Source organism: Marmota flaviventris, chromosome 2 (genome assembly GCF_047511675.1).
Source record: "Marmota flaviventris isolate mMarFla1 chromosome 2, mMarFla1.hap1, whole genome shotgun sequence".
NCBI lineage: Eukaryota > Metazoa > Chordata > Mammalia > Rodentia > Sciuridae > Marmota > Marmota flaviventris.
The window spans coordinates 183,105,196-183,130,754 of record NC_092499.1 but is presented as its reverse complement, the minus strand read 5'-3'; the positions used below and the strand labels follow the sequence as shown (position 1 = coordinate 183,130,754).

The 25,559-nt window shown below is 53.3% G+C and overlaps 1 protein-coding gene across 1 annotated transcript in view; it reads right to left on the bottom strand.

Annotated features, from left to right (window-relative positions):
• Window positions 1–12,276: 12,276 nt before the first annotated feature.
• Window positions 12,277–25,559, bottom strand: part of Vstm2l (V-set and transmembrane domain containing 2 like) — a 31,388-nt gene continuing 18,105 nt past the window's right edge. The window contains exons 2-4 of the mRNA XM_027945135.3: window positions 21,910–22,079; window positions 20,255–20,305; window positions 12,277–12,549 (exon numbers count right to left, since the gene is read on the bottom strand). Of these exons, the coding sequence (XP_027800936.3) occupies window positions 12,277–12,549; window positions 20,255–20,305; window positions 21,910–22,079 (494 nt within the window). The remainder of the gene's footprint in view (window positions 12,550–20,254; window positions 20,306–21,909; window positions 22,080–25,559) is intronic.

Here is a 25,559-nt window from a genome sequence, read left to right as displayed (position 1 = left end):
TCTTCAAGTAACAACATTAAATGAAAAAAATATTAATGTTAATATTGGGCGAAATAGAATATAATGCAATAAGCACCCATGGGGATAAAGATAGTCAATGTATTTTTTTTTAAAAGAGAGAGAGAGAGAGAGAGAGGGAGGGAGAGATAGAGAATTTTAATATTTATTTTTTAGTTTTCGGCGGACACAACATCTTTGTTTGTATGTGGTGCTGAGGATCGAACCCGGGCCGCACGCATGCCAGGCGAGCACCCTACCGCTTGAGCCACATCCCCAGCCCAAAGATAGTCAATGTATTTATGATAAAAGCAAAAATCCCACCAAGAAGGTAAAATTCTTTTTTTTTCTTTTATATTTATCCTTCAGTTTTCGGTTGACACAACATCTTTACTCTTTTTATTTGTATGTGGTGCTAAGGATCGAACCCAGAGCCCCGTGCATGCCAGGTGAGCGCGCCACCGCTTGAGCCACATACCCAGCCCCAAAAAGGTAAAATTCTTGAACTCAAAGCCTTCCCTAAGAAATTGTGCTTCGGGGCTGGGGATGTGGCTCAAGCGGTAGCGCGCTTGCGTGCCATGGGTGCGGCCCGGGTTCGATCCTCAGCACCACATACAAAGATGTTATGTCCGCCAATAACTAAAAAATAAATATTAAAAATTCTCTCTCTCTCTCTCCTCTCTCTCTTAAAAAAAAAAAGAAATTGTGCTTCATTTGTGTACAGTATGTCAAAATGCATTCTATTATCATGTATAACTAATTGGAACAAATAAAACAATTAACTAAAAAAAAATGCAAATCTAATGGTAACAACAAAAAGCCTTCCCTAAAATTTGGAAGGAGTTCTTTTGCGGTTACATTTATTCAAGGATTGATTGTTCATTAAACCAAAACTTCATGCAGGACCAAGTCCCTTAATGTGGAAAAAGATGAGGCATGAGGACTCAAGGACATGAAAAAATAAGGTTGCTTACTAAATTATTAACCACAAAGCTACGGGCTAAATCAACAGAACTGCAACCAGAACAATAAAGGCCCAGCACACCCTAAATCATCTGCAGTCTATTTGCATATTAAATTGGAACATTTATGTAGATAAAGCTTAGAAAATGGTCTCTATTAAAATGCCCACAGTTAACACTTTCAGATACCAAATTTGTGTGGCTCCAAATGCAACTTAGCAAGTCTTGCCTCCTTCTGCTGGGGGTCAGGGGTGAGGGCAGTGGAAGGGCTGAGTGACAGATGAAGGAGATAAGGGGGGCTGGCTCAAGAAACCTTAGCATTTGACAAAAATCATGGAATGACCTTGTGGGCCAGAGAAAGAAATGAGCTAGATGAGGCACAAGTAGACAAATTAGTCTTGAGCCCCAAAGGGCAACTGATTGATAGATGCTATTGAGCAGGACTGTTCCTTTTTTTTTTTTTTTTTTTTTTTAGTTGGACACAATACCTCTATTTCACTCATTTATTTTTATGTGGTGCTGAGGATCGAACCCAGGGTCTCACACATGCTAGGTGAGCGCTCTACCGCTGAGCCACATCCCCAGCCCCAGGACTGTTCTTAATTATGGAGTTCTATAGTGCAGAAGCAAATCTTTGGTTTCTTAAATTATTTACCGACAGGATGAGCTTGGTGAGTTTTTATCTTCTTTTTCTCCAGAAAGTGATCATTGCCTATTTCAAAAGTACTTGGAGGGATTAAATGACATAACTCATTAAAGCACTTGGCACACAGTAAGCACACGATAAGCAATACCTCCCAGTTTTAGGCTAGTGAGACAGTTCAGGAGCCACGTGTCTGAAACGGGTTTTAGAGTCTGGGTGGAGATAGAGCTCAACAGTGCAGTAAGCAGTTTGCAACTTGGGCTCTGGCAACGGCGGCAACATGCTGTCTCTGTGGAGGGAGGTGATAGCTCTCCTCTGCTCACCTTGAGTATCAATGTCATTTTGGGGAACTGTGTTTTCATAGGGCCCTAGAACAGCGATTCTCAAACTGTCGTGGTCAAGACCAGCAGCAGATCGTGTGGGGATTTGTTAGAAACACAGCTTACTGGGCCCCACTCTAGGTCTACTGAGTCAGGAACTCTGCAGTCAGGCCCAGAAGTCTGGGTTTTAACAAGCTACTGGTAACAACCATTAGCAAGATTCTACTGCGTGCTACAGTTCAGAACCACTGACCCAGATGGACGCCAGGTTAGGGGTGGAGGCCTGGAGACTGAGTCTCAAGCCTAGTGGAAGGACCTGGCCATGCCCAACCTTGAGAGAAGAGGACCTGAGCGACCCAGATAACAGAAGGAGGAGCCTGCTTGTTCCTCCATGTCGCCCAGAGATATCTAGGACCAACTGCGGAAAACGGGAGGGGACAAAAGTAGCCTGGGGGTGTTTGGAAACACCAGGGCCACTGAGGGCAGAAGATGTTGACAGACCAGAATGAGAGGCACAGAAATCCAGAACTGCAAATTATTCAAGGCTTAAGGAGTCAGGTGTGGTGGCACCCGCCTACAACCTAGCTACTGGGGAGGCCAACGCAGGCTCCAGGCCTGAAGTGGCACCCCCTTTCTCCACAGAAAAGTCTTAACTGGGCTTCTCCAGAAATCTCCACCATGGCTGATTTTAGGACTGTCAGCAAAAGAGTCTCTACAAGAGTTCAATGTAGATAAACTTCCTATTTTCGTGTTGCCCTGTTTTACGTGGCCACTGGTTGGGAAGAAATCAGCACTCCAGGTGCGGGCCACCCCCTTACTAGGTTTTCACAAACATGTGTCCAGTATAGTAGTTTGTAGAAATGTGTAAGGCCTCTGGCCTTGAGCTGGGCTTCACAGAGATGTCTACATTTTTAAGAGAAGTTACCAACTGGGCTCCATGGTAACAGCTGGCAGGGGGAGGAAAGAAGGGGGAGAAGCAGCTCTCCCTACTCAGGTGTTGTCCTTGAAGGGTTAACTTGCCCAGAACAGAGAAAGAAAAAGCTGCTTTTATGTGAACTTCTGCAGACTGGGAACTTCTGAGCCCCTCCCCCTACATGCTGGGTTTAAAACTCTGAAACTGCCTGAACTCGGGGTTCAGGGGATTGATTGATTACAGCAAAAGCTGTGCCCTCTGAGTCTGGCTTCAGCCAAATAAAACTGTTTCCTGCTGTCCTCGGTGCCTTGCCTTGTTTGTCCCTACAACAGGCCAGCCCCAGGAACTTAGGGAGACTCTTGGCAATTTAGCAAGAACCTGTCTCAAAATTTAAAGAAAAAAAAAAGGATGGGGACGTGGCTCAGTGGTAAAGCACTCCTGGGTTCAACCCCAGTACAAAAAAGGGAAACAGAAAAAGAGAGAGGGACACAGACAGAAGCGTGTCTTGTGTGGCAACCAGACAGGAGGGTCCTGCACCCCAAGGCACGCACGTGGAAGGGGTTTGTATGCCGAGCTAGACAAAGTTGGGCTGCGGCACCAGCATGTACCGGGCCTTCCCAGAACCAATGACTACATCAAACGACAGTTAAGAAACAGTCCAGGCGTCAGCAGCTGGCCTAAGCACCCAGGCAACCATCTTCATGGCTTTGTTTGCCCAAAAGGGTTTGGAATGCACGCCAGAGTCCCCTGGCCAGCCAAAGGCACTTACAACCAAGATGGCTGCAGCCATGTCAAGCTGGTCCCTGCAGTAGATTCAAAAGGGTGCTCTTGGCTGCATGTGACAGACAACGGACACCGTGGCCTGGATTTTAAGAGATGTGTTGGTCACAGCATGAATCTGAAGGGAGGGTGGCTCTGAGTCTGGCTCAGCCACCAGCTCAACGGCATCCTCAGAGTCCCAGGCTTTTCCTGTTGGTCATCCCTGCCATCTACAAGGATCATGGCTCTCCTCATGGAAGCCCAGTGGCGGAAGAAATTCCCAGCCCTCCCTTGCTCAGACACCAAGAGAGTCTCTTTTTAACAGTCAAGGAACTTTCCAGGAGGGACTCCCCTTCCCCCAGCAGGGTTCACGCCTCATTGGCCATCACCAGGTCACATGACGATTGCTAAGCCGTCCTTGGCTAGGACAGTGGAACTGTCAGGATCAGCTTAGGTCAGGTGCCTCAGCCTCTTCTGTGCCACCCCTCTGGCCAATGGCGAAGCTGTGGGAGACTTCTCAGAATCATTGTAACCACATGAGAAAAAACAAGGGTGGGGGTGTGGCTCCGCGGTGGAGCACTTTCCTAGCTTGTACGAGGGTCCCAGGTTTGATCCCCAGCCCAGAAAAAATAAAAAATTAAAATAAAATAAATAAATAAAACAAAAGAAGCGTACTACAAAGGAGACCAATTATACTGAAATACAGTTTTCAAAATATATATTTTTAAAGTACAATACAAGAATAAATGTGTTTCTTTATTAAGGCAATAAATAATAGAATCTAACAGCCGATCTAAAACAACCATAATTTCAAAGCAGCAATGAGCATAAACAATGTTCTGAGGTGCCTGCAACCAACTGTTTTATGATACGAAGAATATTTGTGATTTTATTGGTAAGAAAGTTAATGCTACTGTGGCTTGTTCCTTACATTCAAGGAGAAAGAAATGCTAAAGCTTAGTGAAAATTAAAATGTAGGGTTTTCTTCCCCCCACATCCAAGTTTGTAAACCTCATGCAGTGCATCCACGGAGCCCTTGAACTTCATGTTGAGAACCCCTGGCTTCCACTAATCAAAAGTCACACGCTGAGACAGGCAAGTCTTTTCTGAAGCAAGGGGTCTGATAGGAATGCAGAAACCTAAGCTAAATCAAGACTAAAGGAAGCAGGAAAAAAAAAAGTGGGGGTGGGAAGAGGGTGGAGGAGGCTGGAGGAGGGTGGGCAGACAGGGCTACAGGGTCTGCTTCAGCAGGTCAGCAAGGGCTTCCTTCAGAAGGAGAGTGCTTCTCAGCTCGGGAGGTACAGATGTTGTCAAGGGGACTCAGATGACAGATGGCGCACATGCTAGGATTCCTGCCCACCTTGGCTTTCTCTCATTTCCCCCATTCTATTTACTTTTGTTTCCTGATTGGTTTTCTCTAAACATTTATGTGTTTCAAGGTACAGATGTGATACTTGCCCTTTGCAAATAGTCAGCCACTGAGGAGGTATCTCCTCTATCCCACTTCTCAGAAAGGACCACAGCTCTCAGCTCGGGTCTGGCTTTTCAAACAATTGGGTGTGCACAGGGGGTGTCCAACAATCTGGGAACTTAGAAGGTTAGGGAGCTCACTAGCAGTGCAGATTCCCCACCCCATGCTGGTAAATGAGAGAGAGCAACCTCACTATGACAGATGCTGCTCACAGTGTCCTGGGAAAGTCTCCAAGGAAACTTTGAGGTTTAGGGAAAGAAGGTGAATCTAATGTCACATACCTCAGAGGTGGCAGAGCTGGGATTTGCACCTATATCTGTCAGACACCAAAGCCTATGCTCTAAATATTGTACCCATTAGCTTCCAGAGTTGTACCTAAAGGTGACTAATGCAAGGCACTTAGCATCATTCCAAAATTTTCCCCCCTTGGGCAGAGGACTGGGGTAGGGGTGTAGGCATATTCCTGGGACCTGGATTGGATGTGCCAACTTAAAATGGACTTTCACATTGAAGTGTTTGGGAACCTTGTCAATAAGGTTTGAGTCTCCTAAAACATTCACAGGAGACTCCAGACATATTCAAAGCCAGCGTTGGAAAGAAAGGAAGCATTCACACTAACATTAAAAGCAAGATAAATATGTCCTCTAGCAGTTCTGTCATTTAATATTGTTTTGGCGCTACTGGCCAATGCAATTAGACAAGAGAAAGGAATAAAAAGTATATAGATCATGAAGAAATGAGGAAGCTAATCTTGTTGCAGATATCATTTACCTGACTGGGATGTAGGTGGGGGCAATCTAGCAAAAAAAAAAAAAAAAAAAAAAAAACTATTACAAACAATAAAAACTCAAGAAAGTAGCTGCATACAAAAATTAAAATACAAAAACTATGGTAGAGCATTGCTTAGCATGCAAGAAGCCCTGAGTTCAATCCTTAGCACACACATACACACACACACAAAAAAAAAAAACTAAAATACAGAAACCAAATGCCTTCACATTTATATAAACAACAACCTGTTAGAAGACAGAACATCAACCAACAGTGACAACAACAAGAAAAATTTCAAGAAAGAAAATTTCTTTCCCTGACTTATCTCTGATGAGGCCCTACTATGTTGCCCAGGTTGGTCTCCAATTCTTGGGCTCAAAGGGTCTCAAGCCTCCGCCTCCCCAGTAGTTGGGACTACAGGCATATGCTACTGCACTCAGCATGGAAGAAAACTTCTAAATGTTCTCTCTTCCCTCAAAAGCTCATTATTAAAACATAAAACATAAAGTTGAAATAATGGTACAGAGAACACCCATAAAACTACCACCTTGATTCTACAATTAACATATTTTTATTTCGCAAACACACTATCTATACCAAACCACATGTCTATCACACATCTATGCAGTTGTACATCCTTCTCTTCATCCAAACATCCATATTATTCCTAAAATACTCTTGGAAGAAACACACAAAGAGAAACCTTTTTTTAATTTTTTATATTATTATTTTTTTAGTTGTAGTTGGACACAACACCTTTATTTCACTTGTTTATTTTTGTATGTGGTTCTGAGGATTGAACTCAGGGTCTCCCACGGTGCGGTGCGAGGCGAGCGCTCTTCTGCTGAGCCACAACCCCAGCCCACAGAGAGAAATCTTAAAGTGAGAGGACCCACCAGGGAGGGGAATGTTGAGACATAAACCATGAATATGCAAGTTTTTGCTGTGTTAATTTATGAAGTTAATGTAATCCTAACTAATATAACTGTTGGATTTTTTTAACTACTTAAGATGATTTTAGTTCACATAGAAAAGTGAGGAGGAATGCAGGCAAATTCTGGAAACAAAATTTAAACAGAAGGACTTAGAATACGTTGAAATTTGTTACAAAACTGTAGTAATTAAAACAGTATGGTGCTGACTCTTGGATGAGATGAAGGAAGCAGAAAAAAGTTTTGAAAAGCAGTCAGTCCAAACTCTGGTAGGAGTTTGGGGTATGATAATGGTGGGGTTTCAAATCAGTGGGAAAAATATAAATGAAACTGGGATGATATAGAAAAAATTAAAAACCTAGACAAAATTAATCAGGACCCTACGTCATACCATAAAATAATTTAAATTCCCAAAGGTCAAATTTACATTTATGTAAGTGAAAGATAACTCAGAAACGATAAAAGATAAATAGGTATAGAGTACTTAACAATAAGAAATATTTTACTTGGGAAAAAAATACCAAAAGCCAAGTTAAAATAAAAAAAAAAAAAAGGGACAGACAAATGTTTGAAATTCATCTCACAGAGTTGCCCCAAATCAATAAGATGCCAGCCAACAAGCAAATAGAAAAAGAAACAAAGATTCTGAGCTGTCAGTTCCCAGAAAAAGAAGTACAAATGGTTCTTTTAAAAAATTTGTTTTTAAATGCAGGCCTGGGGATGTAGCTCAGGGACAGAGCCTTTCGAAGTATGTCTGAGGCCCTGGGATTGATTCCCAGCAGGAAAGAAAAAAAATCCAGTCTGATAAGAACAGGAGCTGGGGGTGTGGTCAGGGGTAGAGCACAGGCTTAGCATAGCCAGGGCACCCCCAGCACAAGAGAGAAAATGGGAGGAAGGAAGGAGAGGGGAGAGAAAGGAGGGAGGGAGGGAGAGAGGGAGGGGAAGGGAGGAAAAGGGTAAAAATGAAGCCTGCAAATCAAAACCACTGTAAGATGACAGCTTACTCAGAAGATGACCCAGGATCAAAACACTTGACTCTGGGGCAGTCGAGGTGGAGGGGAGGGGGGAGGACCAGGTACACATTTTTGCACACTGTTTGTGGGCGTGTAAATTGGTCCAACTTCTATGGAAAGTAATTTGCCAAAATTAAGAATGCACAAACCCTTTGACCCAGAAATTCTAACTTCTAGATAATATTTATCTTACAAATGCATTTGCAGGTTTGTGCAAAGATTGATCATCTAGGAAGTTCATTGCAACATTATTTATAAGAGCACACAATTGAAAACAACCCAAGTGTTCATCATTTGGGGATTGGCTAAATCTTGCTTTGCCTCTTTGATGGGATGATCTACCGCCATTAAAAACCCATGTGAAGGGTTGGGGATGTAGCTCAGTGACAAAGTGCTTGCTTAGTATGCACAAAGCCCAGGAGTCAATTCCCAACACCACAAAACACACAAACATGGGGAGCCGTCATCAAGATGTATCATTACCTCGGGGTCACAAGCTGTCTATAGAAGTGGAAGTCTGAAGGCCAAGAGGGGCTCTGAACATTGAATTTTACAGCAAGTCCACCCTGCCTCAGGATATTCTTTATTTTTTTTTTAATATTTATTTTTTAGTTGTAATTGGACACAATACCTTTATTTTACTTATTGATTTTTATGTGGTGCTGAGGACCGAACCCAGGGCCTCTCCTATGCTAGACAAGCGCTCTGCCGCTGAGCCACAACTCCAGCCCCCGGGTTCTTCTTTTCTTTGTGGGACGGACCCCACTAAGTTGCCCAGGCTGGCCCTGAATTCCCAGGCTCATGCTTCCCAAGTAGCTGGGACTATGGGCACATGCCACTCCGCCTGGGCCCTCGGGTTTTGCAGTGTTAGGGCTTGAGCCCAGGGCCTTAGGCAGCTGGGTGAGCCTCTACCCCTGAGCCACACCCCTGGTCCTCCCCAGGTTATTCTTTTTTTTTTTTTTTCTTTAGGTTTGTTTTTTTTTTTTTTTTAATTTTTTATTGTTGGTTGTTCAAAACATTACAAATTTCTTGACATATTCCACACTTTGATTCAAGTGGGTTATGAACTCCCACCTTCACCCCATACACAGATTGCAGAATCACATCAGTTACACATCCATTGATTTACATATTGCCATACTAGGTTATTCTTATGCTGGGGCTCAAGGGGACAGAGGCCTGCAGCTGCCCTGGCGGTGCGCAGAGGTTTTCCTGACCCTTCGGGACTGGCCTGGGTACCACCTTCAGGAACTCCCCCTGCCCCCCTTGTGTTTTTCTACCCTCTCCCCACCCCCCAGCGGTCACCTTCAGTTGCACCCTGAGGCCAAGCCCAACGTGGCTCTAGCCTTTACATAAAACCACAGCAGTATCCATAGGAGCCGGGGTTTGCCAAGCGCTTGCCAAGCGCCCAGTGTGGGCGCATGCGCACAGGCCGCCGTGAGGAGCACCCTGTGTCTTGTGACAGCTTTACTGAGATGGAATTCCCAGCCCACTGCCGCTCACCCATCTGGGGAATCCGCTCAATGGCTTTCAGTCTATTCACACCATTGGGCAGCCGCCACCACAGTCAACTCTAGAAACGGGCATCGCCCCCAGAGGAAACCCGTTTGCCTTAGTAGGCGCTTCGCTCCGCCTCCATCCGGGATGCCCCCCACCTGACTTTCCTCTCTATGGATTTATCTATTCTGGGCATTTTGTATGACTCCATGTATGGCGGCTTTTGTGTCTAGTTGCTTTCACCCAGCACGATGCTCTCAAGGTCCATCTGTGATGGAGCATGGCTCAGAATACCTCTTCTTTTTATTGCCGAGTAATACTCCACTGTCTGGATGGAGCACGTTTTATTTGGCCACTTCTCAGTGCCCCGACATTTGTGTTCTTCCCATCCCGGGCTGTCGTGATAATGCTGCTTGAATATTCCTTCATAGGGTTTGTGCAGACTGTCTGTCTTCAGTCCCCTGCGATTGACACCCCCAGGACCTGTCTGAGGTTATCTGCAGCCGCTGGGTCAAGTCTCCACCAGCAGCGGGTGAAGGATCCAGCTCCTCCACGTCCTCACCTGCACTCACTGCCTTTGTGATCCCAGCCCTGCTGCTCTGTGTGAGCTCAGTTGGGTATGGACTTGCATTTATTTCCCTGGAAGCTGACAAGAAAGGGAACTGAGGCCCAGAGGGGTTAGGAGCGCTGCTTGAGGCCCTGCGGCAAGGGGGGCAGGGGCGGGGTTCTAACCCAGCCCTTTACCCTGCCAGGTCCACCTTCCCAGGGGAGCAAAAAAATCCTTCCAGGGGAGAAAGGGGCTGGAGAGGGGACACGGGCAGCTCCGATGGGATCCTGGTAATCTTGGCATTTCCTGTAGAAAGCCCTTCACCTGGAGCAGAGTCGGTCTGGGGCTGGGTGACAGCTGTTGTCACTCCAGACAAGCCAGGTCCCCCCAGGCCCTCTCAGAGGAACCGGGGCCTGCCAGGGCCAGCTTTGCTCTTGGACATTTCTGGAAGGGACCCTATTTGTTGGATAAAGGCTAGCTACTGGCCTGAGGAGTAGCCAGACAGCCCTGGGACATCTGTGTTCTGCAACAGGCCCAGTGCCCTGCCTGTCCCCAGCCGTGTGCTCGCGTCTCCATCCATGCCCCCGTCCATTCTGAACCTCGGTGTCCTCATCTGAAAACTCAGGGTGCAATGGAGGTTGCTGCGGTGACGCACAGGGATTGCACCAAGACACAGGACTCATGGGCCAGAGCGTGTGTGGTAATGGGCCAACGAGGGCACACACTCCACACTCCTGTCAACTTCAGGGCAGACAAGTAAGTTGGCAAAAAATGAACAGATCAGAAAATATTTTGTTTAAAGTGACATACACATAGGTATTAAACCTATAAAAAGAATACTGGGATGGTGATTAAGTCAATAGTGTAGGCTGATTCAGGAGCTAAGTTCAAAGCCAGCCTCAGAACTTAGAGGGGCCCTAAGCAACTTAGTGAGGCCCTGACTCAGAATACAAACTAGAAGGGGCTGGGGATGTGGCTCAGAGTTAAGTGCCCCTGGGTTCAACCCTCAGGACCCAAAAACAAAACAAAAAAAGTCAGTATTGTGTTTGCCTCTGAGAAGGAGGGGAAATGATTGGGAAGAAACACGGGGCTGGTGGGATATGTTTGACAAGTGGTGGCTACGTGTGTGTTTTCTTTATAATTATTCACAAAACAGTGTAAACATGCTGTGTGCTCTCTCCTGGATGCGTATCTCAGAATCAAATAATAATCCGAGTGTCGGGTAATTGGATTGGAGCTGGACAAGTGTGGATTCCCCTTGGAACTCTCCTCCAGCCCCCGCCAGCTCCTATGCTCTGTGAAGAAGCCAGGCCCTGCTTGCATGGGGACGGAGCAGAGCCAGATGCTGCTTGGGTGGGGACTGGCTGTCTGTCACCTCCCTGCTCCATCTGACAGTCTCCCAGGAAGACGCTGCTGCCTGGATTTGTTTTAAACAGCTTTATTCAGGTGGCTGGTAGTCACAGACTGGATCATGTGTACAGAGCGACCCACTCACCCCTAGGCAAGCCCTGGGCCTCTCCCACACCCCGACCATCGCTGAGGGCGGCCAGAGGTTTGAGCCAGTTCCCGGGGTGGGGGTGGGGTGGTGGGCCCAATAGAAATATTTACAACTCACCAGGGTGGGTGTCCCCCTGATCTGGAATGGTGAGGGAATTGGTGGAGGGGGGCCCTTGGCTCTCAACAGTCCCAGGCCCCTGGGTAGACTTGGCAGGATCCAAGAGGGGGCTGGGACATTGGGGGCTGGCAGAGGGGGGCTCCTAAGAGCCTCGAAGACCCTGGACGGGGTCCGGCTGGTGCAAACTCTGCGTGGGGCCCTGGGGCAACGGGGACCTCCCAGGGGCTATGTGATCAGGCAGGTCCCTGGATCCCACCGCCCTGGAAGGGCAGCCGGGGCGTCTTCAGGAATAAAGAAGCTGACCAGGAAGGGCCTCAGGGAGGGTACTCCACGGGTCTCCCAGGGTCCTGTGAGTGGCCCTGCTGCGGGCCACCCCACCCCAGAAAGGCTCTCCTGGGGGCTCCCGCCCCAGTTCTTCACCAGGGAAGAGGCTCAAGCTCTGCTCAGAGGATTCGAGGCCAGAGTCGGGAGGGGTCACTGTCCACACCCCAGGGCCAAGCGGGGACCACAGGAGGGAGGGCGATAAGGCTGGGAGGCCCGGCTCAGGACAGGGTGGGGACAAGCAAGCAAAGCAAAACACGGGACTCCACTGAAGCTGGTGACAGAGAGGGGAAGCCCAGGCCTGGCATGGTCCCCATCCCAGCGCCCAGAGCGTGTCCCCTTGGAGCCCTGGACCACCTTCTCCGAGCCGGGGAGCGGGGTCTGGGGGGCGGGCGGGGTCACATGCTGAGCGGGGTGCTGGGCAGAGGCCGGCGGCGCCGCGGGCCGGGAGGCGGCCGCAGGCAGTCCTGTCCCCAGCGCCCGGCGGCCCTCATGCACTCTGTACCGCGGGCGGGCTAGAGGCTGCAGGCCTCGGGGTCCACCGAGCGCTTCCGCAGCTCCTTGCCCGGCTTGGGCGGCGGCGGGGCGGGCGCGGCCGGAGGCGCTTCGGGCAGGTGCAGGACCGAGTTCTCGCCGGGCTGCACCCGCAGGTAGGCCTTGACCTTGTGGTGCCGCGCCTTGCCGTCGCTGAAGTCGATCACGCGGCACTCATAGGTGCCCTCGTCCGTGGGCTTGACCCGCGACAGCCGGAGCTTGTGGGAGATGTTGCTGCCCACCACCTTGACCACCTGGGGGCGACAGAGAGACCGTGACCCCTCCGCCCGCGGCAGGGGCAGGGCCGGGGGCGCCACCCGGGTCCCAACCCAACGTGGGGGACCCCGGGGACTCCCACGAGGGCAGCCAAGGTGTGCACGAGAGCGAGTTAAGTTGCAAACGAAAAGAGGAGGAAAATGAGCAGGTGGCGCCCGCCTGCAACCCCAGCAGCTCAGGAGGCTGAGACAGGAGGATGGCGAGTTCAAGGCCAGCCTCAGCAAGAGCGAGGCGCTCAGCAACTCGGTGAGACCCTGTCTCTAAATAAAATGCAAAGTAGGGCTGGGGATGGGGCTCAGTGGTCGAGTGTCCCTGGGTTCAATCCCCAATACCCGTCTCCACCCCCGTCGAAAGAGACAGACAGACAGGAAAATGTCCACCAACAGAATGGCTAAAAAAACCTGCTTGCCTAGCAGCGAGGCCCTGGGCTCCATGGTGGAGGCCATGTAAGTAAACAACAAACTGGCTCCCCAGTCTTTTGTATGTAGAGGTTCAAAAACAGAAGGAAACCCAGGGCCTCCGCAGCCTCCTGGCAGGGGTGACTCTGGCCGCACAGGGAGGGGTGGCCTGGGGTAGTCGTCAAGGTGAAGTCCTCTCACCTGAAAGGTACTAGTTCTTTAAAATAAAGACCGACTGCAAATATATCAGGGCGCTATCAAGGGTCGGGGCAAGAATGTTTTTATGTCTGTCTTTGTGAAGCTTTGGCTTTGTTGGTTGGTTTTATTTGATTGGGGTTTTTTTTTTTAATTTTTTTTTTTTTTGTCGTGGGTGGACACAATGTCTTTATTTATGTATTTTTATGTGGTGCTGAGGACGGAACCCAGGGCCCCAGACGTGCAAGGTAGGTGCTCTACCACTGAGCTACAGCCCCAGCCCAGGGTTTTTAATTTGTATTTTAAAATTGAACTTAGGTACACACAGCTTAATGAAATTTTTTGTATGCCTGTGTAGCAACCATCCAGAGCAAGGCATGCAACATCTGTAGCCTTCTGGAACATTCCCTGGTGCCCCTCCCTTGTCAATACTAACCCCCAACTAGGGCCAAGCACTATTGCCACTTTTATCACCAGAGCTTAGTCTTTCTGGAATTCTTTGATAGGGGATTCCTGGCTGTGTCTGGTTTCCTTGACACAACATAATATCATGAGATAGCTCTGTGTTGGTACATGTGTCTGTCAGTTGTTTTTCATCGGTGTGTACTATTCCATTGGATGACCACATAACTTGCCTATCTAGTCACCTGATGATGGACATTTGGGTAGTTTCCAGATTAGTACTCTTACGATTAAATATGCCATGAATATAACCCTGCTGGTTTTTTTCTTTTCAATTCAGAGAGAAAAAGGAGTTGGATAATTAAGTAAGATACACCATTGCGGAAGCTGAGCAAAGGGTACAGGAGATTCTGTGATCTATTTTTGCAACTTTCTGTGAGTCTATAACTCAAAATAAAAAGTTTTAGAGAAAAAGACTGGGGATGTAGCTCAGAGGTGGAGCACTTGTCTAGCATGCCCAAGGTCCTGGGCTCAATCCCCAGGACTGAAAAACAGTTTTAGAAAAGAGGAGGGGAAAGTTGAGTCTCTGGAGCGGGTGGTGGTGGTGGGAGGGGCTTCCGTTCTTCCCGGGCCTCTTCTCATGGCTGGAAGAAGCCCAGCTCCTCCTGGACAGAGTGATGGAGATCAGTCCCCAACATTCGGCTAGTGAGCCCCTTCCCCAGCCACTTCCTTCTAAGATCTGACACCCACTGGCTGTCTGGGGGCCTCAGACCAGGCCCAGCCCTGAGCTCTGCTGGTCCCTCTCTTCTGTGGCTACAGGCTGGCCTGTTCCTGCCAAGCCCCATCTCCAGGAGGCGGGGGGGGGGGGGGGGGAGCCCAGCTTTGGGCCCTGGGTGGGTGCCCCTGCTTATCACCCCAAAGCCAGGGGCCAGGTAAATTGCTGAGTGAGTGGGCTCCCCACATTCCCACCGAAGGGGCCCCAGCAAACTTCCAGCTGCCAGCAAACTTCCAGCTGCCGGCTGATGCCCACAAGCACACCCACTTCCCAGGGGGGAAAGCCGAGGGGGGGACTGGTCCAGGAGCCCCCGACCGTGAGTGGCAGAGCTGAGGACTGAACCCAGCCTGGACTCCATGCACTCTCACCCTTGAAACTGTGTGCCAGGCCCACAAAGGGTCACCTAGAGCTGGCAGGGCCACAGGGGAGCTCCTTGGCTCCCGAAGGTGAGAGGGTTGGTGGGCTGCAGCAGGGAGCAGGGCCCAACCTCCCTTAGGCAGAGCCTTCCTGCTGGTCATCACCCCTTCCAACGAGGAAAACATGGGCTGATGGTACAGCAGGAGGTACAGAGGCGGGACACAGGCAGAACTTCCCAATGGCAAGCAGAGGGGAATTCTGTTAGCTGTCCCTCTTGGAGTGGGTGTCCCTTCCCCAGGGCTGGCCCAGTGGAGCCAACCCCGCCCTGACTCGCTCACCCCGACCAAGGGCACCGAGTGGGCGCGTCCTCAGCTCCCGGGCGAGTTAGGAGCCGCTGTTGCAAATGCGCAGCGGGAGCGAATTACCTCAACAGCTGTTTCCCTCACGGATATTAATTATCCTTCATTTGTCAACCCTACAAGGCGCTAATGGAGTAATAATGCGAGGCGCTGGGAACCGGCTCCCAGGGAAGGAGCCCGCCGCCGCCCGCCCCGCCCGCAGCCACGCCCCGCCCGGCCCGCCCAAGCCACGCCCAAGCCACGCCCAAGCCACGCCCACTCCAGATCCCGCCCACAACCACGCCCCTTCAGGCCCCGCCCTGCCTGAGGGGCTCCTCCCCTCCGAGGGAGGCGGGGCCGGGAGCACTGCGCAGGGGCCGGGCTCTCTGACCCTGCCTGGTCCCGCGCCCGACCTTTCGCCTGGGCTTTGCGTTCAGACATTCACTCAACAACTTAGCCAGCGCCTCCTCCCAGCTGCACCCAGCTGTGAACCAGCCACACCCAGCAGCGCCTCCAGGGCTGACGAAGGAAGCCAGAGACCAAGACGTGCAGACCTGCAGCCCCGGGGTCTGCCTCGGTCAGGACACCAGGACAGGGTTGGCAGAGCGGGTCACTGATGTCCATGGAGCACTGGGCACTGCGCCAACCCCACCCATCTCACCGACACCTCACCATCACCCCACGAGGGGCACGGGTAGCAAGCCCATCGTATGGGGGAGCAGAGTGAGTCCCAGAGAGGGCTGTGGTTTTCCCCAAGGCCACCAGCTGGTGACAGAGGCCAGGCCTTAGCCTCGGCCTGGGAACCTCCTATGAACAGCCCATTTTCCCATCCCCACCTCATTTCCCAGGCCCCAGGCTCCACGTGTTGGGGAGCCCAGCCCATTGGAGGGGCTCCATCATTCTGTGCCAGATATTTTTGGAGGGTAGGGGAACAGTCCGTTGAGTTTCATCATCACAAATTGCACAAAAAACCTCCTGGCCCAGCCTCCAGTGGGCCTGAGTGGCCAGGGAGAGCGGAGGCCCCCACGGCAGCCTGGCTGTAAATCATAATCACCTGGGCACCGGCATCGACAGGCCTTCCTGGTGCAATTAAGTACCTAATTATGCTGAAAGGGATGAGGCCAAGTCTTGGCCGTGACCGAGCTCAGGCTCCCTCCTGCTCACCCTCGGCCCAGGCCCGGTGGAGACACCCTGGCCAGCTCTTCCTTCCCCCAGGGAGGAGGGCGGTGCCCATCTGTGCCCCTGGGGCCAACCTTGCCTCTGTGTGGCCCCAGGGACAGTGTGGGATGGGGAGCAGGGGTCAGGTGCCTACCCTGCTCTGAGCCTCCATCCAACACACCCAGTTGTCTCACCAGCCCCTCGGCATGTTCAGAACCCACCTGGGGTCTCCCCAATCCTGGGCCCCGAAGGCCTTACCTGCTCCAGCCAGACCCAGCCAGGTTCATCCCTCCACAAAATCTAACCCCCACACCACCTCTGACCTTCCTCCAAATGGCAGAACCAATCCCCCTGCACTGGCCACGGAGAGGTCCACCTCCTCACATCTGGGTCACCGCCCCAGCCTCTCCTGTCTCTGCAGAGCTATCTGGCCCTTTCCATCTGTTCCTCCCTGACGCCAGACAGAGCCTGTCAAAGTGCCTCAGCCTGGGAGACTCTCGATGGCTGCCCACAGTGGTGGACGGGACCCATGGGGACTCACCCCTGCTCACCCCAGGCAGGCTCGGGCCAGCAGCTCCCCTCCTGGGTTTTGATGGCCACTCATTTTCCTTTGTGGTGTGTGGTGACTGGATGATGCCTGTCTCCCACCCTGGCCTGGGAGCACACAGCGGGCAGGGGCTGTGCGGGTGGCCAGGGCCTTCCTGGAGGAACCTATTTACTGTGGTCCTCAACCATCACCTTAGGGTGATGAAGTCCCCCTGGGGAGGGTGGAGAATTTCTTAAAATTAGGAAATCAGAGTCTACTTTCAAAACCGACTAAGGGGAAATCAATTTAAACTCCAGTACAAAGGACTTTAGTTAGATAAAGAGAGAAACTTCCAGAGCTTGAAAATGACCAATAAGCAGAAGGGATTGTCCAAGCCGCAGGATGAGGCCCATCCCACCGGTGGAATCCTTAGCATCTGCAGGCCACCAGGGGAGACATTGCTAGGCCAGGGGTCCCTCCCTGGGCCTGAGTTAAGTGAGATAATTCATGTAAAGTGCTCATCAAGGTTCCTGACATATGGTAAGCACTCGATAAATGTTAGCTGCTCTATTATTACTGTATTATTCTTATTTTTTCACAGATGCCTGCCCTCCCATATGAATGATCTCACTATAAGATTCTGGGTTCTTCTCCTTCCCTTGTCTGGTTTCCTTCTCACAGTAGGAAAAGGAGTCTTAGGATTCATAAATACGTGTTAACAAGTTTCCACCCTGGTAACCCCTGCCATTCACAGCCAGACCCACAGCACTCCAAAGTGTTTTCTTCTATGGCTTAGACCACAGCTAACTTGGGAAATGGAGGCACAGGGAGGTGGCAGAGTGGAGCCAGGACACAGCTCCTGGGACGCTAAGTGCTAACCCCACAATGTCCTCGCCATCCCTACCCTGCTTTCATTACAGCCGGACCTTCCCAAGGTTCACATGGTGACCCCTACAGGGGTCTGTTTTTTTTTTTTTTTGGTGGTGGTCCTGGTGACGGAACCAAGAGCTCGTGCATGGCAGGCAAGGCCCGAGCCCCATCCCTGGCCCTTTTATTGTTTTATTTTGGACAGGGTTTCCTTAAATTGCCCAGACTAGCCTCAGACTTTCAATCCTCTCGCCCCCTCCTGAGTCTCTGGAATTATCGGCCTGCACCACTGAGCTACAGGTCAGATGACCCCCACCCCCAGCCAGGCTCACTGAACATGACCCGCACTTCCTCCTCCAAGAACCCGGAACCCCACAGGCTCTGCCACTGCCCAAATTCTAGACTTCTCTGTTGGGTGTTTTTCAAAAGATCAAATTAGGTCACAACACTTAAAAATCAAGCCAGATCTCCCTTCAAGCCAGGCGCTGGGGTGGGCCTGTAATCCCCGTGACCTGGGAGTCTGGGGCAGGAGGAACGCAAGTTCAAGTCCAGCCTCAGCACTTAGGAGGGCCCTAACTCAAATAGAAAATAAAAAGGGCTGGGGGTGTAGCTGAGGGACAAAAGTGCCCCTGGGTTCAACGTCCCCAGTACAAAAAAAAAAAAAAAATCCAGGCAATATCCCATCAAACTTGGTGTTTTTAGAAGACATGGGCATGTGAGGTCTGGATCCCTGCCTGGTTGGGTTGCCCGTTGCCCCTGCAGCTAGGGGCCTGGTCCCCCAGGTCCCTGCCTAGTCATACACATACGCATCAGGCATGGCAGACTCGAGCCATGGTGGCGTGTCCCTGTACAGCATCTGCTACATGCACGTTGGCTGCATGGATGTGAGTGTGACTGTCACCAGTGAACATTTATGGGCACCTACTTTGTGCCGGGCTCTGTTCTAGGCCCTGGAAATGTGGCCAGGGATCAGGCAGACACAGACTCGGGCCACCGTCTCTGGGGAGAGGGACAGGGAGCAAATAAGCCCAGGATGGATCGTTATGGATAGAAATGCAGCCAGAGGTGGGCAGAGTAAGGGGCTGCAGCTGTCGCCAGGTGTGGGGGGAGGGGGAGGAAGCTTTCTCCCTGCAAAGGCAGGAAGAGGCATGGGAAGGGGCATGGGAAGGGGCAGGGGGGGAGTGCCGTGAAGCAGGATGGGACAAGCCCAGGCTGGGCAAGCAATCACGCAGAGCCTTGAAGGCCACAGAGAAGTCCAAGCCTTCTCCTGCGACTGACTGCAGGAACCCAGGGTGCGGGGCGGCTGGCGGGTGCTGCCAACTCTGCCGGTGGGGTTTAGGGACAGCGGAGTCCCTGCACCAGGGCTGGGCAGGGATCTGCTTGTGGCTTTGCTGACCAGCTCCTCAGGGCCCCAGCTGGGGCAGGAGGGCAGGGGGTAGGGCTGGGGTGACTGCCACCCTCACGCTGAGCGCACTTATTTGATTTCACTAATTAGCATCGTTGCATTCCCCTCACGTGGGCCCAGAAGCCTCAAATTATAATCCTCTAAATCAATTAGATTAGTGTCTCCTTTGCCTGAGCTGCTCTGAACCCACAGACAAAATCACAAAACAGGGGGTTTCAATAAGGGGGTGCATTCACGCCCCCCCCACAGGTCTCCATCTGCCCAGCTGATGTATATTTGGGCAAGAAATGGGGCATCAGACATGGATGTGCCTTGGGCAGAGGGTGACAGCCAGAGCCGGAGGGGAGGGAGTGGAACTTAGCCACCTTGGGCTGGATGGAATTTCTGGACTTCAGCTCTGCCTAAGGCCACCCAGGACCAAGGGTACTTTGAATGTCCTTGCTCTGGCCTTCACCCACCTCTTGCCTGAGTGGCTGCAGGAGCCTCCTCCCTGGCCTCCACCCTGAAGGCCAGACTCCACCCTGGTGTCCATGCTCCAAGCTCCGACCTGTGGCTCACGACAGCTTCTCCGTGCATCTGTCTAAGTGGACTTGGGGTCCTGAGCTTCCCCATTTGTCCTTGGAAAGCTGGACGCAGTGGCGCACTCCTGAAATCCCAGGGATGTGGGGGGCTGAGGCAGAGGATGGCAAGTTCCAGACCAGCCTCAGCCACTTAGTGAGGGAGCATTGCCCTCGGCAACCCAGGGGGACCCTGTCTCCAGATGAAAACGGAAAAGGGCCGGGATGTGGCTCGGTGGTTCAGTGCCACTGGGTTCAGTCCCTACTACAAAAAAAAAAAAGGTGAATGTCTAAGAAGGCCACGGGGTCCTGCAGTCCCCGCCCCTGGAGCCAGATCATCCAAGGGACCCAGGGAGTCAGGGGCCCCGAGATGCTGTGGCTGTCAGTCATGTGGGCCCACAGAAGCCACTCAGTCCTGTTAGGTGCTGTTGGTTCCCATGAAGCGCAGGCGCGGCCCAGCCGACAGAGGGATGCGTCTTCTCTCCCTTGTCATTTTTTGTGCCTGTCATTCAATGAACTTGAAAAATATCTGGCTTTTAAAAAACCAAGCAGGGCCATTTTTCCCCCTTCTGTTTCTCTTCTCCTCCATCCTCTTGCCTAACCTCCCCAAGGAAATGAACAACAAAAAAAAAAAAAAAAAAAAAAAATTAAAGTTCCCGGCGCCCTGGCCCAGAGCCCTTGGGAGACGTCATTATCAGAACTCACACTTATTTTGGTGGCGTCCTTCCCTGCGTCCTCCTGGTGAGAAGCTTTTAGCTGTGGGATGGGGGGGGGGTGGCAGAGAGAGCAGAGACAAGGTGTTAGCCTGGGTGGGGGTCAGGGACACATCAAGGGTGGGTGCAGGGGACAGTTAAGATGGTGGCAGAGGGAGGCTGATCATGCTGGGGGTGGGGGGGAGCCTGCCAAGCCCCGTCAGCTGCGCAGGCAATAGCTTCAGACAAAAATTAAAATCCTAATAGAAAGTGACTTAGAAGAGATGGTGGTCAGCCACAGGAGAAGACACGCAGGGCCACCAGGGCGGGAGCCAGGAGTCTTCCAGCTCTGTGTCCCTCAGGGGCAGGGGTGGGGGTCGGAACACAGGTGATGAAGGAGATGCAAGGAACTGACCACGCAGCCTGAGGGCTCGGGTCTGTCCGGGTGTTTGGGTCGGAAAGGGGTGTGGACAAGCAAAAGGGCAAGTGTCTGCTCTTGTGGCAGCAGGGCTGTTGACACCACCTGTGTCTGTCCCTGGTCCCTCTGCAGCGGGTCTGCGTGGGGAGGTGCCCCAATGCCCTTGGAGCCCCTCCCCCGCGAGTCTTCGCAGGATGACCTGGAGCGGCCACCTGCAGAGACCAGCCAAGCTCCTCTCCCACAGGCTCTCTGGCTGTCAGGTCCCCTAGCCTGTGTGTGGCTGGAGAGCCGGGGACTGGAACGAGAGCAAGGCAGAGCGTGCACTTGTGTGGACAGGGAGGTGGCTGTGAGGGCGTGGACCGCATGTGTCCGTGTGTGGGCCCAGGCCCCCTGCACGCCCACCTGCGCCACCCACGCACGTGTGAGGATGTGACTTGGGAAGCAGCCCCGGGGACAAAGACACAGATGCCCGTGGTTTATCTGGGAGGCCACTGAAGACAGGCCAGTGGCAGGAGGGGACTCCAGTAGCAGCTGGTGTGAGGGGGTGAGAGGACAGAGGGGGGAAGCTGATGGCAGGGGAGGAGGGTCAGTGGGGAGGGGCGGCGGGTGGGGGTGGCTGCACCAGTCACACTGGGGCACCTTTGCAGAAGCACAGACACTCTTAGATCGAGGGACCTGGGGGTGTTCCCCTCCAGCCCTGCCAGCCCCGGGTGCGGGTTGCTCCTAGTGCTGGCTGCCAGCAGGCTGTGCCAACAGTCCAGAGGGACCCCCAGGCAGTCACAGCAGTGGGCAGGAGTGTGCGAGGTGGCCCAGGTCTGCTGTGGTGGGGATGCACGTGGAGACAGGGTGTGGGCAGTGACAGGGGGTGGGCATGGGTGCTGGAGCTTGAACTTGGGAGGGGACTCTGCGACTGCAGAGCCCTTTACAAAATAGCTGCCCATGACCTGGACCAGCCGCTGTCCCTCTGGCCAGGTATCCCGTCCTGCACTGAGGGGAGGGCCTCTGTGCTCCCTGGAGGGCCCTTCCCTGTGGCCTCTGGGGGCTCAGCCGAGGTCTCCTCCTGCCCCCTCCTAACTGTCAGCCCCCACACTGGACCCCTATGAGGGCCCGGGGCTGGGGTAGCAGAGAGGAGCACAGCTGGGTGCCGTGGAAGGCGACAGGCGGCCCTGGGTCCCTCAAGGAGGTGGGGGCAGCGGACACCGGCCCAGGGGTCTGGGTGGGCCCCAGTGCCCAGCGGCTCAGGGCGTTACCTGGTTGGAGGCCCAGGCCTGCTTGTCGGCCCAGTCCCGGGGGCTCCGCACGTACCACCACTGGATCTCCAGCGAGTAGGAGGGGGAGCCGCTGCCGCGGAAGGAGCAGGCCATCTCCACGTCCTCGCCGGTCCGCGCTGTCATGTCGTGGGGCGTCTCTGTGAACAGGGCTGTGCGAGAAACGGGGGAGGAGTGCCGCTCAGGAACCCACAGTGCCACCGAGGGCTGCAGGGGGGTCTGGTGGGCGTGGCCGGCCTCAGGTGGGGCACCTGGCGAGGCCACTGGGGCGGGCAGAGCGTGCAGTGCCGGCAAAGGATGGGGTGAAGGGGAGATCTCAGGCCCTGGATGCCACACTGTGACCTGGGCCTCTCCCCAAGCTCCTGTGCTGTGCAGGATGGGGGCAGGGGCTGCACAGGACCTGGTGAGCAAGGAGGCCAGGAGGCCCGGAGGCTGGAGCCACTCCCAGCCAACCTCAGTCCTGTTCAGCTCCAAGTTGGCCCCTCGAGAGGCCGGCTCTGGGCAGGACCCCTACCACCCCTCTGTGTTCACTCTGTCACCAGCGGTGGCAGCTCCCCGGGCTGCACGGTCCCTGGCACTCTGCCTACATTGAAGGGAGATCCTTTTCTATCGTCTCAGGGCACCTGGGGTGCCATGGGAGCCACCCCCGCCGCCTGCGGTCCCCCCACCAGCTCCCAGGGCCCGCAGCTGGCCCGCCTCGCAGAGCCCAGCCCGGCGCCCGCCAAGCACCACAAGCACCAGGCGGAGGAGAAGGCAAATCCCCTGCGTGTGGCCCCGCGCGTCCCCGCCATATGCCTGTCTCTCATCCCCCCAAACAAACATTGTCCTGAGGTGTAATTAGAATTCTTTCCTCTTCTCGAGAGAGATTATCCCATCCTCGGAGGCGCCCGGGGAAGGTGACGTCGTCGGCAGCCCCCCTGCGCCCTCCCCGTCGGACTCGCAGCCCGGTCCGCTGCCCTCCACTGCCTCCAGGAAAGGGCGTCCTGCGCTGGGAGGGAGGGGCTCCTGGATTCAGCCTCCGCTCTGGGGCCACCCACCTTGTCCCTCCCCAGAACTACGGGGCTCTGGATGACCTGGGCTGACGGAGGCGCCCTCGGGAGGCTTCTGCTCTGCACCGCTCACGGTTTCCCCGGGGTTTCCTGGGGAGGGCTTCATGAGCAGTGGGTGGGGGTCGCATCTGCAGGGCCTGGCCGTCCCCAGCCCCAGGGCAGAGGGCTCTGCATCTGCAGGGCCTGGCCACCGGGGTGAGCAGAGCTGCTTGGTAAGTGGCCTGAGTTTCCGGGCACAGTGTGTGTGTGTGTGGGGGGGGGGACATCAAGCCTGAAGGTGGACGTCTGTGCCCCCCCACCCCAGGGGACAACCAGCTCCCAGACCCGGGACCTGGCTCCGGGACAGAGCCCCTCCTAGCGCGAGCGGCCCTGGGTTTGACCCCCAGTACAGGGGCCGTGGGGGGCGGCAGGGCAGTCCCTCCCCAGCCCCGCCCTGGCCATCACACGACGGCCACTCCCTCCAGGGCCACAAACCCGGGCTCCCTCCCTGCCTCCTCCCCTTATGCCCCAGGTTTGGTCTCCAGCGAACCCTGTGGCTTTGCCCCCAGAGCATCTCCAGACTCAGCCCCCGCCCACCCCAGAGGTGTTTTGGCAAAACACAATCAGCCCCTGAGCCGCTCTACTCCCGGCTCTCCCACGGTATCCTTCCTCCCCAGGTAAAGCCCAAGTCCTCACCGTGGCCGGGAGGCCCTCGGGTTGGGCTCCTCTCTGGTGTGAACTCCTACTCCATCCCTCACCAATCTAGTCCCAACTCAGTGGTTTCCTTGCTGCTCCTTGACCACTGCCGTGGAGATCCTACCTCTGGACTTTGGCTGATCCCTCCTGCCTGCAACACTCTTCCCCTAGATTCCCACATGGCTCCCTCCTTCCTCTTCATCAGAACTCTGCTCACCTCCTCGAGGAGACCTACCCAGCACTTTAAATCACCCTGCCCTTCTAACAGGATCAGTGCTGGCCAGGAGGGAAATGGTCTGTATCTGAACTCAAACAGCCACCAGCCACATATGTCTATTGAGCACTTGAAGTGTAGCACCTGCCGGTTAATCCTAAAAACTCAGGAGGCTGAGAAAGGAGGATTGCAAGTTGAAGGCCAGCCTTAACAATTTAGTGAGACCCTGCCTCAAAACAAAAAATTAAAAAAAAAAAAAGGACTGGGGATGTAGCTCAGAGCCAAAGCACCCTTGGGTTCAATACCCAGTAGAAATAAAGAAAGAAGAAAGGAAGAAAGAAAGAAAGAGAGGTGGTAGCTGGTTGGTGTGAGTGAGGACCTGAATTTTATTTGATTTTATTGAAATCAATTAAACTTCAATGCAAATAGTCACTCAGAGGTCGTGCTACTGTGCTGGACAGGACAGCTAATACGCTTAGTTCACTTATGGTTTTACCTGCCCGTCCTTCCAGGAGGCAGCAGCTGCTTGTCTTGTCTGCAGATCTACCTCTATTTACAAGGAAAGTGCCTGGCACATAGTAGGTGCTCAGTGGATGCTTTGGGATGAAGGGATGAATGGCGGGCATGGCTGGGCAGAGAGGGGCAGCAGGTCCAGAGCTGGCCGCACGCTGGGCGTCCTGGGCCAGCCTTCTCTGGAGCCCCCGAGGCTCAGCTGTACCTGGGGCCACAGAGCACCTGGGCCAGGAGTAAGCCCTTGCCCTGGCCTTGGGACAGTCTGCCTTGACCCAGGCCCCTCTCCCCAGCGCTTTGCAAACGCAAGAAGGAGAGTGGCGAGGCCCCCAGCTGGATCTGAGGTGGCCAGGAGTGTGACCCTGGCTGGCAAAGAGACAGGAGGGACATGGCTGTGACGTCCTCCAAGTGCCATGGCCTGAGCCACAGAAATCAGAAAGTACCGCGGTTCCCCTCCCACGGTGGGGAAGAGGGGCTGAGCTCAGCTCAGGATCCCAGGCCGGTGAGGTGGCCTGGTGCTTCAGGAAGTGGGAGAGCCGGGGAGCCCCGCAGGCGGGACCTAAGTCTCAGGACTGACTGAAAACCCTGACCAGGCCCCTTCCACTACCTCAGAAAGCAAGGCTCAGAGAGGACAGTGTCTGCCCTGGAGTTGCTCAGCATCCCGGGGTTAAGAGGCTGGTTCTGGGCTCGGAGTTTTTGCCAGGTCCTCTCCCTGGAAACAGCCCCGAGCTCTGCAGCCTGGGGTGGACAGGACAGGACAGGACAGCAGCTTCTCCACCTGAACCCAGCAATGGCCATCGAGGGCCGCGCTGCCCAGCAGAAACAGAATGGGAGTCCCTCCAGGAGACACAGAGGGAGCAGTCCCCTTTCCAGTCGTCACAATGAGAAAAAGTTAAAAAAAAAAAAAAAAGGGAAATTAATTTTAATAATGTATTTTATTTAACCTGAGTTATCAAAAAATTATTATTTTAACATGTAATAAAGATTACTAATGAGACATTTTACATTCTTTTCTCGTGCAAAGTCACGAAAGTGGAGAGTCTTCCCCGCTCCCCGCACATCTCAATTTGGACTGGCCACCTTCCCGGTGCTGGGGGCTGGACCTGCAGACGTCCCAGCAGACGGTCAGCAGCACCAGCCCCAGTGGCCTCCCGAGCGCCGCGGCTCAGAGGGCACAGCCTGCC